Source organism: Pristiophorus japonicus, chromosome 5, assembly GCF_044704955.1.
Source record: "Pristiophorus japonicus isolate sPriJap1 chromosome 5, sPriJap1.hap1, whole genome shotgun sequence".
Lineage (NCBI taxonomy): Eukaryota > Metazoa > Chordata > Chondrichthyes > Pristiophoridae > Pristiophorus > Pristiophorus japonicus.
In genome coordinates this window covers 148,462,229-148,478,414 of record NC_091981.1, presented here as the reverse complement: position 1 = coordinate 148,478,414, position 16,186 = coordinate 148,462,229, and the positions used below count along the sequence as shown (strand labels likewise).

Sequence of the window (16,186 nt, the reverse complement as noted above, 5' to 3'; positions counted from 1 at the left end):
TCTAGGCAGAGAATACAGGTCCCGAGAGAGCCAAAAATCATTCACAAATCCTGGTGGTACATCTCATACCACTGAAATTGGCCTTACTCTAGCTTGCTCCCTCTCCTTTTCCATAGCAAATCTAAACCTTATGATACTATGATCACTGTTCCCGAAATGTTCCCCTACTCCACGTGCTCCACTTGACCCAACTCATTCTCCACAACCAGATCCAGCAATGCCTCCTTCCTCGTTGGGCTGGAAACATACTGATCAAAAAAGTTCTCCTGAACACACTTCAGAAATCTTTCCCCTTCTCTGCCCTTTACACTATTACTATCCCAATCGATATTAGGATAGTTGAAATCCTCCATTATCACTATTCTATAGTTCTTGCATCTCTCTTTAATTTCTCTGCTAATTTGCTCCTCCATATTTTTTCCCACTAGTTGGTGGCCTATAGAATACACCTAGTAATGTAATGGCCCCTCTATTATTTCTTAACTCTAGCCATATAGATTCTGTCCTTGACCCCTCCAGGACATCCTCTCTCTCCAGCACTGTAACATTCTCCTTAACCAAGACTGCCACATCACCTCCTATTTTTCCTTCCCTATCTTTCCTGAACACCTTATAACCAGGAATATTTAATACCCAATCCTGCCCTTATTTGAGCCAGGTCTCCGTTATTACCATGATATCATATTCCCATGTGGCTATTTGCACCTGCAGCTCACCAACCTTATTTACCACACTTAGTGCATTCAGATACATACACTGTAAACCTATCTTAGACTATCCTGTGTTCTCTCTTAGTCTGACCCCACCTAATAACAGTACTATTTCTTACATTTGTGCTATCTGTCTCTCCCAGTCCTTTGTGCCCTTTGTTTCTCCTTTCTATTGCAATATCCTGGTGCACACTCCTCGACCAAATTAGTCTAAACTCTCCCCACCAGCACTAGCAAACCACCCCGCAAGGTGAAGATATAATTAGAGCTCCTGACCACCACGACTGGTGAATTGTTTTGTACATTGTGCATGGTTTCTTTGCATGTACTTAACCTTTCCTGAGATGGCATTGTGCATGGTCTTAAAATTCAGGCCTGTCTCATGCCTATATTCTGCTACCCAGATGTTATTGCTGGCACATTCTTCCTTTATTTTCCTAGGTGTTCCCTTTCAGACATCTGTTTTGGACATTTTTTCCTCAATCTTTTAGTTCTTGTTGCTCTTCAACACTGTAAATGATTACATTGTTGGCATTCAGAATACATATGGCCCTTAAATCATGCTATGCTTCTAAGGCCATTCAGTCAACTTTAACATTTGCCAACATTCCTAGGAATATGAAACAGTTTGGCCATGAAATTCGGCACCTTAGCACTGGCTGTTAAGGCCGTTGTCAGCAGAAAATTGGCGGGTGCCTCGTTTCCACCCACTTCAAGCGCAACCCGCGTCAGCCACCATTTTGCGCAGGTTCGCAGCGTGGCTGTTGCCTGCACTCGCGAGAAAAATGGTACTGAGGCAGATCGTGATATCATTCAGTGTGCAACGCTGAGTTGACGCATGACCTGCCAATTAGGATGTTGCCACTCCATTCAAAACACGAACAACGGAATGTGTGTTCAGCTAGATGAGGGACACCCCCACCAGCGCTATTTAAAGGAATCAGCAACATCTCACATCTCGCAAGTGACTTGCTTTTTGATTTCTACTGGATCTAAGTAAGTTGTGCAACTGTTTGGAGCTTTCTACAGTTACTGAAAGTTGGTAAAGTGATGGAGTGGTGCTCCAAATGCAGAAGACCTTGTTTCTAATTTTGTGGTTTCTACTCACATTACTTGCACCCAGTTATGTGGGCTCTACTTTCAGTCCATCTCGCCCTCAAATTTGACAGAGAGGTGGAGCAGAGGCACCAAAGAAGGGGACAAGATACTCACAGAGGGAAGAGGAGGAGGGGGTCTCAGCAGGAGACTCCGGGTGAGGAGAACTCTGCTGTGTGACATCACAGGTAAGGCGGGTACGTGATTGGTGGTGATTGTGGGCTAAGTTTTTCTTTTTTCTTTTAAATTAACATATAGCATATAACTAAATACTAAAACAAACCTTTATTTGTTTAACTAATTTAATAAACTATATAGGGTAAATACTTGATTAACACTAAACTAATTAATTAAGTAAAATAATGGGAAAACAGGAGATGTGTTGCTGCTGCAATATGTGGGAGTTTCTGGACGTATTCGTCCAGGGCGACTACATCTGCGGTAAGTGGGATCCACGAGATAGTATTACAGAAGCTTCAGTCCCTACACTTGTCCAATAGATTTGTGGTTCATGCAACTCTTGTGGAAAAGTGTGCAGACTGCTGGGTGGATGAGCAGACTGACCAAGGCACCATGGTGCAGAAAGCCATTCAAGTGGGGGGAGTAAAGAGACAGTTGGTTGTAGTAGGGGACAGTATAGTTAGGGGGATAGATAGGGTTCCCTGCAGTCAAGAGCATGCGTCCCAAAGGCTGTGTTGCCTACCTGGTGCCAGGGTAAAGGACATCTCTGGCATAGAGAAGAACTTGGAGTGGGAGGGGGAGGAACCAGTTGTCGTGGTACACGTAGGTACCAATGACATAGGTAGGACTAAGAAAGAGGTTCTACTGAGAGAGTTTGAACAGCTAGGGACTAAATTGAAAAGCAGAACCACAAAGGTAATAATCTCTGCATTATTACCTGATACACGAGCAAATTGGCATAGGATCAATAGAATCAGGGATTGGACGACTGCTAATGTAGTACCTTTGTTTAAGAAGGGAGAAAGGAACAGGCTGAGTAATTACAGGCCTGTCAGCCTAACCTCAGTGGTGGGAAAATTATTGGAAAATATCCTGAAAGACAGGATAAATCTACATTTGGAAAGGCAAGGATTAATTAGGGACAGTCAGCACGGATTTGTGAAGGGAAGATCGTGTTTGACTAACCTGATTGAATTTTTTGAGGAGGTAACCAAGAGGGTCGATGAGGGTTATGCATACGATGTATTATATATGCACTTTAACAAGGCTTTTGATATGGTCCCACAGGGTATACTGATCATGACGGTTAAAGCCTATGGGATCCAGGGCAAAGTGGCAAGTTGGATCCAAAATTGGCTTGGAGGTAGGAAGCAAAGGGTAATGATTGATGGGTGTTTTTGTGACTGGAAGGATGTTTCCAGTGGGGTTCCACAGGGCTCAGTACTGGGTCACTTGCTTTTTGTGGTATATATCAATGATTTAGATTTGAATATAGCGAGCATGATTAAGAAGTTTGCAGACAACACTAAAATTGGCTGTGAGGTTGATAATGAAGAGGAAAGTCATGGGTTTCAGGAGGATATCAATCTACTGGTTAGGTGGGCAGAGCAGTGGCAAATGGAAGTGTGAGGTGATGCACTTTGAGAGGGCTAATAAGGAATGGGTATTCACATTAAGCGGTAGGCCACTTAATAGTGTAGATGAACAAAGGGACCTTGGAGTGGTTGTCCACAGATCCCTGAAAGTAGCAGGCCAGGTGGATAAGGTGGTTAAGAAGGCATACGGAATGCTTGCCTTTATTGGTCGAGAATATAAGAGCAGGGAGGTTATGCTTAAATTGTATAATACTTTGGTTAGGCCACAGCTGGAGTACTGCCTGCAGTTCTGGTTGCCGTATTATAGGAAGGACAAGGGAGGGTGCAGAGGAGATTTACTAGGATGCTGCCTGGAATGGAGAATCTTAGTTATGAGGACAGATTGGATAGGCTGGGTTTGTTCTCATTGGAACAGAGGAGGTTGAGAGGAGACCTTATTGAAGTGTACAAAATATTGAGGGGCTAGGACATAGTGAAGGGGTCTATTACAAGGGGGCATAATTTTCAGGTGGTTGGTGCAAGGTTCAGAGGGGATTTGAGGGGGGGCGGGTTTCTTTACGCAGAGGGTTGTGGGGATCTGGAATTCGCTGCCTGGAAGAGTGGTGGATGCAGAAACGCTCACCACTTTCAAGAGATGGTTGGATAGGCACTTAAAGTGCAGTAACCTGCAGGGATACGGACCCAGAGCTGGTAATTGGGATTAGACTGGATGACCTTTTGTTGGGCGTTGCAGATATAATGGTAACATAGAAACATAGAAAATAGGTGCAGGAGTAGGCCATTTGGCCCTTCGAGCCTGCACCGCCATTCAATGAGTTCATGGCTGAACATGCAACTTCAGTACCCCATTCCTGCTTTCTCGCCATACCCCTTGATCCCCCTAGTAGTAAAGACTACATCTAACTCCTTTTTGAATATATTTAGTGAATTGGCCTCAACAACTTTCTGTGGTAGAGAATTCCACAGGTTCACCACTCTCTGGGTGAAGAAGTTTCTCCTCATCTCGGTCCTAAGTGGCTTATCCTTATCCTTAGACTGTGACCACTGGTTCTGGACTTTCCCAACATTGGAAACATTCTTCCTGCATCTAACCTGTCTAAACCCGTCAGATTTTTAAACGTTTCTATGAGATCCCCTCTCATTCTTCTGAACTCCAGTGACTACAAGCCCAGTTGATCCAGTCTTTCTTGATATGTCAGTCCCGCCATCCCGGGAATCAGTCTGGTGTACTGCAGGGAATAGAATATGGCCAGGGTGATCTCCTGGACTAGTTTTGATTGCCTGGTTGGGTCAGAGAGGAATTTTCCCAGATTTTTTCTCCCTAAATTGGTCTGGGTTTTTATCTGGTTTTTGTCTCTTCCAGGAGATCACATGACTCCGGTTGGGATGGCATGTAGAATGTTTCAGTATAAGGGGTGTTGCAGTTGTGTGAAGCAGACGGGTTTGGGCTCGGTGCTCTTTGCCTTTCCATCATTGTTCATAGGTTTATATGTGACCTTTAGGGCTGCTGACCAAGGGCCGTGAGGCTCTTTGTCAGCCAGCATGGACACGATGGGACGAAATGGACTTCTTCTGCGCTGTAAATTTCTATGGGCTAGATTTTCCACTAGGTGGCCATCGCCCCCAAAAATGGGCCTTGTTCCAGCGATGTAGGACGTCTCAATCTGACTGATCGCTGGTACATGGCTCATTCTTTTTGTGATTTTCCACTCGGCCTTCGGCCAGCGAGGTGGAGTGGGCGATCTGATTTTTGCCGATGTCGAGTTCACCCACCGAATGAGGAAGTCAAAAGCTTCCCTAGCAACTTCCTTCTGCGCATGTGTGAGATTTTTTTTCCGGCCGATTGGTTTTACCGCGTTTCGGGAGGTCAGGGGTCATCACACATGCTCAAAAGGTGGAGGAGAATGAGAGAGAGAGAGGAGATAGAGAGAGTGGAGGAAACAAGAGAGTTAGAGGAGAAAGAATTGGATCGATTGCAATTATAAGTCTAAATTTAAGTGCTATAAATATAATTAGTATAAAAATAAATAAATATAAGTACTATAAGAAATATAAGTATGATTAAAATGTCAGCTGACTTTGACTCAGAGAAGAAAAGGGCAAAACCCTTCAGCGATGAAGCAAACGAGGCCCTGTTGAACGAGGTGGAAGCCAGGTGGGCTGACTTGACACGGGGTGTGCATGGGAAACCTCCACACCATGTCTACAAAAAAATTTGGGTGGAGAGTGCAGACGTGGTAACGTCTGCATCCCATGAGGCAAGGGGGCCTGACAAGTGCAGAAAACGTTGGAATAGCTTGGTCGTGGCAACAAGAGTAAGTTGCATTTTATATTTTATATTGTATATTTTAACTTTAATATTTTACTGATATATGCAATTTTTGATTAGAACATTGAATCTCCTGCATTGAATTTAAGTGTGTCATTCTTAAATGTACTACTTAAACCATGTTAACAGTAAGTTGCAATTAATGCTTTATCATTTATATTTAATAATTTAATTTTGCATGCAAATTTTTATTAGAGCAATGAATGTCTTGCATTGAATTTAAGTTTGTCATTCTTTATTGTATTAATTAATTAAACAATCTTAACAGTAAGTTTCACTTTCCATTTCAAATTTTATATTTAATATTATACTGATGCATGCAAATTTTTATTAAGATACTACCAAGTCCATTAGTTAATGCCGTGCCATGCTCTTTTCTCATTTGTAGAAGACGATATCTATCAACCGTTCCGAGCAAAGATGGACAGGGGACGGCTCTGCTCAGCTGCAGCCTTTAAATTAAATTGAGGAGCGTGCGGCTGCGCTGGTTGGACATGAGAGCTGTTCGGCCACCACCCGTGGTCTGGCCGAACCCAGCCGTGTGTCTCATGAGTAATGTGTAATGTGTAACGTGTCAAACAGTGTTAAAAACAATATTAAAAACTTAAATAAGTAACTGATGTAATGTTCTCTAATTATAATGCAATGTGCAATATACTTCTGATGTACTTATGATATACTAATGATGTCATGTCATGTCATGTCATTTCATGCATGCAGTCCTTGTGCAGCCCTTCTGCATAAGAAGCAGGGGATGTAGCCGCTACAGCTTTGTGAGGTAGTAAAAAGTATTGATATGAAACATCTCTTGTTAATGTTCACCATTATGGAAACATAGAAACATAGAAAATAGGTGCAGGAGTAGGCCATTCGGCCCTTCGAGCCTGCACCACCATTCAATAAGATCATGGCTGATCATTCACCTCAGTACTCCTTTCCTGCTTTCTCTCCATACCCTTTGATCCTTTTAGCCGTAAGGGCCAACTCCCTCTTGAATATATCCAATGAACTGGCATCAACGACTCTCTGCGGTAGAGAATTCCACAGGTTAACAACTCACTGAGTGATGAGGTTTCTCCTCATCTCTGTCCCAAATGGCTTACCTCTTATCCTTAGACTGTGTCCCCTGGTTCTGGACTTCCCCAGCACCTGGGACATTCTTCCTGCATCTAACCTGTCCAGTCCTGTCAGAATTTTATATATTTCTATGAGATCCTCTCTCATCCTTCTAAACTCCAGTGAATACAGGCCCAGTCGATCCAGTCTCTCCTCATATGTCAATCCTGCCATTCCAGGAATCAGTCTGATGAACCTTTGCTGCACTCCCTCAATAGCAAGAACGTCCTTCCTCAGATTAGGAGACCAAAACTGAACACAATATTCCAGGTGAGGCCTCACCAAGGCCCTGTACAACTGCCGTAAGACATTCCTGCTCCTATACTCAAAACCCCTAGCTATGAAGGCCAACGTACCATTTGCCTTCTTCACCCCCTGCTGTACCTGCATGCCAACTTTCAATGACTGATGTACCATGACACGCAGGTCACGTTCCACCTCCCCTTTTCCTAATCTGTTGCCATTCAGATAATATTCTGCCTTCGTGTTTTTGCACCAAAGTGGATAACCTCACATTTATCCACATTATACTGCATCTGCCATGCATTTGCCCACTCATCTAACCTGTCCAACTCACCCTGCAGCCTCTTAGCGTCCTCCTCACAGCTCACACCACCACCCAGCTTAGTGTCGTCTGCAAACTTGGAGATATTACACTCAATTCCTTCATCTAAATCATTGATGCATATTGTAAATAGCTGGGGTTCCAGCACTGAGCCCTGCGGCACTCCACTAGTCACTACCTGCCTCTCTGAAAAGGAGTCGTTTATCCCGACTCTCTGCTTCCTGTCTCTATCCACGTCAGCACTTTACCCCCAATACAATGTGCTTTAATTTTGCATACCAATCTCTTGTGTGGGACCTTGTCAAAAACCTTTTGAAAGTCCTAATGCACCACATCCACTGGTTCTCCCTTGTCCAATCTACTAATTACATCCTCAAAAAACTCCAGAAGATTTGTCAAGCATGATTTCCCCTTCATAAATCCATGCTGATTTGGACTGATCCTGTCACTGCTTTCCAAATGCGCTGCTGTATTATCTTTAATAATTGATTCCAACATTTTTCCCACTACTGATGTCAGGCTAATCGGTCTAGAATTACCCATTTTCTCTCTCCCTCCATTTTTAAAAAGTCGTGTTCCATTAGCTACCCTCCAGTCCATAGGAACTGATCCAGAGTCGATCGACTGTTGGAAAATGATCACCAATGCATCCACTATTTCTAGGGCCACTTCCTAAAGTACTCGGGGAAGTTCTAATAAGTTCTGTAAAAATGTCATATGTGTTTTGAAGGTCAACCTGAGAAGCTCGTACAACTCCAGCTGGCACCAGCAGCTGCACCAACAACCTCGGAGGAGGAACAGGAGGAAACAGAGGAACAGGAGTACTTTCCTTACCTCGAACAGGAGGAGGAGGAGGAGGTGGAGGACGATGATCCTGAGATCCTGCAGGATCCATCCATTTTTGTAGTGAGGGATGAACCTGCGGTCATCTCTGTTGAGCGGAAAGAGGCACCGGAACCAATTGGTGTGCAGCCGGCAACACCAAGATGTGATATATTGCGCACGTCAGGCCAGCGAGGTGAGCAATCGCCTACCTTGGAAGGACAGACAGAGTGCTTGATCTCCATGTGCAGGGAGACGGTCACGATAGGTCGCGAGCTTATCCAGAGGTTCCATCAGTTCTCCAACAGGTTGAGCCAATTCTCCATGACCTTCTCCAACTGGTCTGTCATGCAAACGGAGTTAGCACGGGACACCTTGGAGGGGATCAGAGAACTGACAGCCGCAACCAATGCCCTTCGGCATGTGTTGCTAGCTGGACACGGCACTGCACCCCAAGGCGTCGTGTTGGTTCAAAGTGGAACCCCTAGCACTCAAGTGAGTATGGTGGACACAGTTCCTCTGGACTCGGAAGATGAACGACATGATTCGCCTTCCACTCCGACACTTCCACCATGGCAGGAAGTTTTGCCATTGCCCACTACACGCTAGCTTCGTCTCAGTCTGCGGCGACCAAAACGGGCAGGTGGTGGTAAAGGACTTGGAGGGAAACGTGGCCGCAGGTGGGGAGGGGCTTTGTTTTTTTCTATATCAGTGTTAAATTTTTTAAAGTTCAAGCGTTCATTGTTGTTTGGAGTGGGTGGAAGAGAGGGTGGTGAAAGAATTTTCTTTTTAAATTCGTTGTGTTCATTAAAATTTTTTATTGAGTTTAACAATTGTTGTGCATTCTCTTATAGTTATGTTAAGCATAACATTTAAAAATTGTTCTGCATTTGTTGTGCATTCTATTATTATAGGAAAAGTTTACTTAAGTTAAACATTAATGCAAATGCCAGGCCTCTGCAGGCAAGATAAAAACATAACTCAACGCAAATGCAACTTTTGCTTAACCGTAACTGTAAATGTAAATGTGACTATCCACAAAGTAATTCATGAAAAGCGTTCATAAATGGGCTTCTAACGCAATAGCTTAGCAGCCGCGCAACTGCCACTGAGTACTGGTCTTCAACGGGGTGGGGGGAGATTGATGGTACCATGGCTAGATCGCCAGGCTGATTGGCCTGCCCTAGGTCCTCACCAGCCTCCTCTTCCGCATCTTCCTTCTCGCCGGCTGGCTCTTCCATCTCCCCTCCTGCAGCCCCATCTGGCATTGATTTTCCTCTCCTCATAGCTAGGTTATGCAGCATGCAACACACCACAATAAACTCAGCGACCTGGTCAGAGTGGTTCTGTAGGCTGCCACCAGAATGGTCCAGGCATCTGAAGCGCTGCTTTAGGACTCCAATTGTCTTTTCAACGATGTTGCATGTCGCGATGTGGCTTTCATTGTAACATTTCTCTGCTTCAGTGACGGGATTACGCAGTGGGGTCATCAGCCAACTGGCAAGGCCATATCCCTTATCCCCCAGTATCCAACCCTGATCTTCTGGCTGATTGACAAACAGGTCAGGGATAGGACTCTCACATAGGATGTGTGTATCATGGATGCCGCCAGGAAATGTAGCATTTACTGTCATGATTATTTGTTTGTGGTCGACAACAAGCTGCACATTCAGGGAATGGAATCCCTTTCTGTTATGAAACACCTCCACATTCTTTAAAGGGGCTTTCAGGGCAATGTGCGTGCAGTCTATTGCTCCCTGCACCTTGGGGAAGTCTGCTATTCTCGAGAAGCCCTTCCGATCTGTGCCTCTCTGGTCATAGGGAAGCTTATAAAGTCCATCTTGCGATCATAAAGGGCTTCAGTCACCTGCCGAATGCAGCAGTGTGTAGCGTGCTGAGAGATATGAAAGAGGTCGTCAGCTGAAGCCTGAAAAGATCCCGATGCGTAGAAGGCTAGGGCAGCAGTAACCTTCACCTCAATGGACAGTGTGATTCTGATGGTGCTGGAAGGCTGCAGATCCCCCTTGATGGGTTGGCAAATCTCATCGATGACCTCCTTCCGGAAGCCCAGCCTCCTAAGACATGCGTTTTCAGACAAGTTGAGGTAAGATTGCTTTTCCAAGTACCTTAGTTGGCTGTACGCTTGCCTCCTCTGTCTCCTCTGTCTCTATCTACACATTACTCTGCCACCTCTTCGATTGATCCTTTCAGAAACCAGCTTGTGAGCAGTTACAAGTAATGGCAGAGAAAGCATAGGCCCCATCACTATCAATAATTATTTTCACTTGCTATAAATGCACTTTTCACTAAAGAATGTCAATCTATTAAACTACTCTCTCTATAAAACCCCCAGTCTAACACTGTATACCAATCTCAGTCTAATACTCTCTCGATTCCAGCCCCAGTCAAACACTAAGGCCCCATCACTTTCAATAATTATTTTCACTTGGTATAAATACACTATTCACTAAAAAATGCCTAATCCACTAGGCTAGTATTAGTAAAATTAAATATAAGTAATAATCTGAGTAGATCTATCTATACAGGACCCTTAAATAACTCACAACTATCTAAGCACGATTTTTCTGTCTCCACATTTCCTTCGATCTTCAAAATGGCGTCCTTAGTGACCATTTCCTTTCAGAAAAGCAACTATTACCCAGCGATGTTCTCAGCGAGCGATCAGCCCGGCGATGTGCCGAAAGTTGGGACGGGCGATGTGCGGGCGATCAGTTCGGCAAAGTGAGCCGAAACTTGGGGGCTTATTTTTCCGGCGATCTTTCTGGCCTAGTTTCCACTTTTTGCTCGAAATTGGCAATAGAGGTCAGTTTTGGCCAATATATGGGCCTTATATGGCGATGTGAAGTGGAAAATCTAGCCCTATGTTTCTATGAATACATGGCTCAGAGGTTGGTGTGGGAGAAGTGGGTTTCGATTTGTGGGGCACTGGCACCAATACTCGGGAAAGAGAGAGCTGTTCTATGCTGGGACTATTCTAGTGTACTATTCTAGTGGAGTGAACCGAATAACTAGGGAGGTAGACAGGGCTTTAAATAAATAAGTGGGTGGGGCGGGGTGGGGGGTGGAGTTTGGAGGACAGTCGCAGTAGAGAGCAATCTAGAATGCTGAAGAGAAAAGAAAAGGAAGCAATGCAGGAATGTGATTGTGGTAAGGATAAACAGATTATGTCAGGAAGGGACAGAGCATAAAAACACAAATTGCATGAACAAATAGGGTCCAGGCAAGAAAAAATAGCGATAAGACAAATAGAGCTATAGTGCAAAATAATGTTAAGATGTTTAATAATGTGAAAAAGATAAATCTAAAAGCACTGTATCTGAATGCACGAAGCATCTGTAATAAGGTAGACGAATTGACAGCGCAAATAGATATAAACAGATACGATATACTTAAAATTACGGAGACATGGTTGCAGGGTGACCAGGGTTGGGATATTCGATATTTAGGAAGGACAGGCAAAAAGGAAGAGGGTGTGGTGTGGCATTGTTAGTAAAGGATGAAATCAGAGCAATAGTGTGAAAAGATATTGGCTCAAAAAATCAAGATGTAGAATCAGTCTGGGTGGAGCTAAGGAGCACCAAGGGGCAGAAAACATTAGTGGGAGTTGTCTATCAGGCTCCAAACAGTAGTGGTAGTGTAGGGGATGACATCAAACAGGAAATTAGAGATGCATGCAGCAAGGGTACTACAGATGAATTCCTGGAATGTGTACAAGATGTTTTTTTAGACCAGTATGTTGAGCAGCCTACCAGGGAACAGGCTATCCTAGATTGGGTATTGTGTAATAAGAAGGGGTTAATTAACAGTCTTGTTGTGCAGGGTCCTTTAGGGAAGAATGACCATAACATGATTGAATTCTTTATTAAGATGGAAAGTGAAGTAATCCAATCTGAAACTAGGGTCCTAAATCTAAACAAAGGAAACTACGAAGGTATGAGGAGTGAATTGGCTATGATAGATTGGGAAGATTCATTAAAAGGCATGACGGTGAATAGGCAATAGCTAATATTTAAGAAACGAATGCATGAATTGCAACAGTTATACATTCCTTTCTGACGTAAAAACTCAAAAGGAAAAGTGGCCCAATCATGGCTAACGAAAGAAATTAAGGATAGTATTAGTTCCAAAGAGGAGTTATATAAAGTTGCCAGAAAATGTAGCAAGCCTGAGGATTGGGAGCAGTTTAGAATTCAGCAAAAAAGGGCCAAGAGATTAATTAAGAGGGGAAAAATAGCGTATGAGAGTAAACTTGCAAGGAATATAAAAAACGACTGCAAAAGTTTCTACAAGTACGTAAAAAGAAAAAGATTAGTGAAGACAAATGTAGGTCCTTTACAGACAGAAATGAGAGAATTTGTAATGGGCAACAAGGAAATGGCAGAACAATTAAATAAATACTTTGGTTCTGTCTTCATGGAGGAGGACACAAATAACGTCCCAGAATGCTGGGGAACCAAGGATGTAGTGAGCAATAAGAATTAAGTGAAATGATTATTAGTAAGAAAATAGTGCTGGAGAAACTAACGGGACTGAAGGTCGATAAATCCCTAGGGCCAGATGATCTGCATCCCAGAGTACTAAAAGTGGAAGCCATGGAAATAGTAGATGCATTGGTTGTCATCTTCCAAAATTCTATAGGTTATGGAACAGTTCCTGCAGATTGGAGGGTTCGTCATCCATCGCTGCATTTGGAAGGTCACAGAGACTCTCTACTCCAGGAGAAGTGACTTCATTGACTTCTCTCTGAATAGTGAAGAAGCAGGAAGAGCAAGCATGTAGTTTTGCCAGGATAGTGGGCTTCCCCATGGTGCAGAACGCCATCGACTGCAAACACGTGGCTTTGGAGGCACCGTATATCAATGCTGAGATGTACCGCAACTGCAAAGGCTACCACTCACTTCATGTGCAGTTGTTATGCAGCCATTGTAGGGGGGGCTTTGCTCTGCCCAATTACGGGGGTCTTTTGTGGCTGTTGGTGTATTGGGTCTCTCTGCCCCTTCTAGGGGACGGTCCAGCAGCTTATGGCTTGCTGACCACTAAACTGGCGGTTTCGAAGCGCTTTAGCGCCCCTTTGGTTCTAACCTCAGAATTTTGTAGATTATGAGCTTCCACAAGGGAAAACAAAACACTCAGAGACAAGTGGTCCTTGGAACGAAAAAAAAACGGCTAAGTCCAATTTATTAATCACGGTAAGTTTCCAACAAGGTTAAACTTAATCAAAACACATATCTGACACACACTTATAAACTATGAAAATCTATGGGAAGAAACGAACACAACGAAAACCTTACACAATTTTATCTTTACAAGACATTTCCAACGCCACCCCCACCCCGCTTTTTACCTGACTGACCTAGGCTGACAGTTGAGAAAAGGAACCCAGGATAATACTTACGATCCTTTTTGACAGTTATTTTTTTTAGCCTTAGGATGGTTGGTATACGGGGTAGCTGGAGTGAATGTTGCCTCTCCCAGTTACTTCGGTCTCCGGTTCTTCAGCTGGTTGGCCTCGGAGCATTGTTCGGTGTGCAGCTCGGCTTCTTGAGACGATGTTGGGCCTCTCGGTAGTTGGGTTGTATGTTCTGCACACAAGTCGAGTCCAGGGCCCGTTCGATGGTAGGTTTCCCAGCCGTTAACAGTCCGTCTCCGTTCTCTCTCGGTTTCTATCTGTCTGTGACTGCTACTGCTCCTCGACTCCTTCTCCTACTGCTCCAGCTGCTTCTTCCCTCTCGGTGGTTCCGTAGGTCCTATATTTGTATCCAATTTAGTTCTGGCCTTTCCGCGCCCAAACTCAGTTGGTGGTCCATTGTGTAAGTTTGGGCGGGGAGATAGCTTTGAATATTTAATCAGAAGATGTCACATGTACAGGTAGGTGTGAGGACAGGGTTACTGTTTCAGTGCAGATTGGTACCTCAAAGTCTGCTGGTCCCTTGTAACAGTCCTGGGAGTCAATCGGTTTGGGCCTCCCCTTTGATAGGCCATCACTGCAGTGATATCAGGACTGTTGTCCACTGTCCATATTAATTAGGCAGATGATGGTCCACATTCATAATTTGATTAGGGGTGAGTCATATTTTCGAACTGGGCCGGGTAGTCCCTATTGGTTGAGGATTTCCCCGCTTCAGGCCCGACTCGACCCCTGATTGGCCTGCCAGAATGCACTTTTCCCCCATAGGCCAGTGCCTCTGTCTCGCTTGTGAGCCAGACTCCACAATGTCTGTATCCGCCCACACGTTTCCCAGCCTGCCTGGTCTGAGGATTTTACTTGGCCAAAAATGTTCATTTAAAATGTATAGGACGATTCCATCTTAGTTTTCTTGATCTTAGAGTGTTCCAATAAAATGCGGCCATGGATTTTCGAACCTTACACCATGCCCAGCACATCATGATGGTGAATGCCCGGTATCCTGGCAGCAGTCATGATGCCTTCATCCTGCGCCAGTCCACTATGCCAGCAATCTTCCAGCCACCATGTTGAACCCGAGGGTGGCTGCTAGGCAACAAGGGCTATCCGCTGAACAGCTGTCTGATGACTCCTTTCCGAAACCCCACCACTCGTGGCCAGCAATCATATAATGAGAGCCATGTTGTCACGAGGAAACACATTGAGCAGACCATCGGGGTGCTAAAGCAACAGTTTCACTGCCTTGACCGCTAGGGAGGAGCACTCTCATACACGGGAGCAGGTGTTCCAATTGGTGCTTGTCTGCTGCATCCTCCACAACTTGGCAATCATGAGGGTGCAGCCCTTGCCACCATGGGTTCCATGACCACCTCAAGAGGAGGTAGAGGTGTAGGAAGAGGAGGAGGAAGGGCGGAGGCAGCAGCAGATGCCCATTTTGGATGGGTTGTCTGTGAGTGCCTCATCAGCATCCGGTTCCCCTGAATGAAACCCCAAACCCTCGTTGCTCCCCTTCTTACCATCCCTCTGTCATGGAACATCACCGCATTCTCTTGGGCACAAAGCTGAAATAAGAGTCACCACAAAAACAGACATTTCAAATATAAATTTATAAATTAATCAATGGAAAACTACTTATAAAACCAATGTTCCCTCTAAGCACGGCTGCACAGTAATGAGAAAGGTCCCATGCAGGCTGCTCAGCGGTTTTCCATTGTAAACATCACGCATGCGCTGAAATTTAATGGAACCACACACTAAAAGAAACAGGAGTTTACTGAGAACATTGATAACAACGTCAACTAATCACCTTTGATCATTCCCTTTGCCTACTCTAGAGCTCCCCCAGTGGCTGCAGCATGGCAGGTGGAAGGCTGCTGACTTTCCATGGGGGAGACTGCAGATGGCTTTGCAGGACGATCTCAATCAGCTCCGAGGCTAGAAGAGCCGGTTGTGAGACTCTGCAAGCCCCTTTTCACACTTGGAAACTCAGCCATGGTGGCATCAGTCTGAGCTTACGTGGCAGCAAGCTGAGCCTGCATGAGAGCAGCCTGCGGTTCCAGTGAGGCACTCAGATGTTGGATCGCTTCCGCTTGTGCTGCAATTGAAGCTGCGACAACGGCCATCACACCCAGCATCATGGCTGGGTCCACAAGTGTCCTAATGGAGTTCGCCATCACTTCCATCCCATGGGCTCCAAGCTCTGCACAAAGCCCCATCCAATGTTTGAGCCGGACTCCTCCATGCTCTTTGACACTAAAAAGAAGCTCTCTGGCAGGCCTGCCATTGCACCAAGCATATGTGTGTGCATTTCTGTGCGCCTGCTCATCATGTTTCTTCTGAAGGCCTCCCCGTCAACGTTATCATCTGAGTCCTGTGCAACAGAACTTGTACGCGAACTCGCCCTCTGGGGAGCGCGCACCTGAGATACCCTTTCCCCCTGCCTGGCTTCAGCCCACTCATGCCCGGTGGCTCGCCACACACAGATCCTGCCTCTACGCTACCCTCTAAAGTATGTGCAGCGTCATTTGGTGCCTGGGAGTGTCAGATCGAGCGATGGTGCCTCTTCTT

The 16,186-nt window shown here is 44.9% G+C and overlaps 1 protein-coding gene across 5 annotated transcripts in view; it reads left to right on the top strand.

Annotated features, from left to right (window-relative positions):
- The window catches only part of LOC139263909 (uncharacterized), a 71,462-nt gene extending 62,507 nt beyond the window's left edge, over window positions 1–8,955 (top strand). For all 5 annotated transcript variants that reach the window (XM_070879986.1, XM_070879987.1, XM_070879988.1 and 2 more), the window contains 2 exons: window positions 1,834–2,002; window positions 8,102–8,955. In XM_070879986.1, the coding sequence (XP_070736087.1) occupies window positions 1,834–2,002; window positions 8,102–8,802 (870 nt within the window). In that variant the 3' untranslated portion in view covers window positions 8,803–8,955. The remainder of the gene's footprint in view (window positions 1–1,833; window positions 2,003–8,101) is intronic.
- Window positions 8,956–16,186: the final 7,231 nt, after the last annotated feature.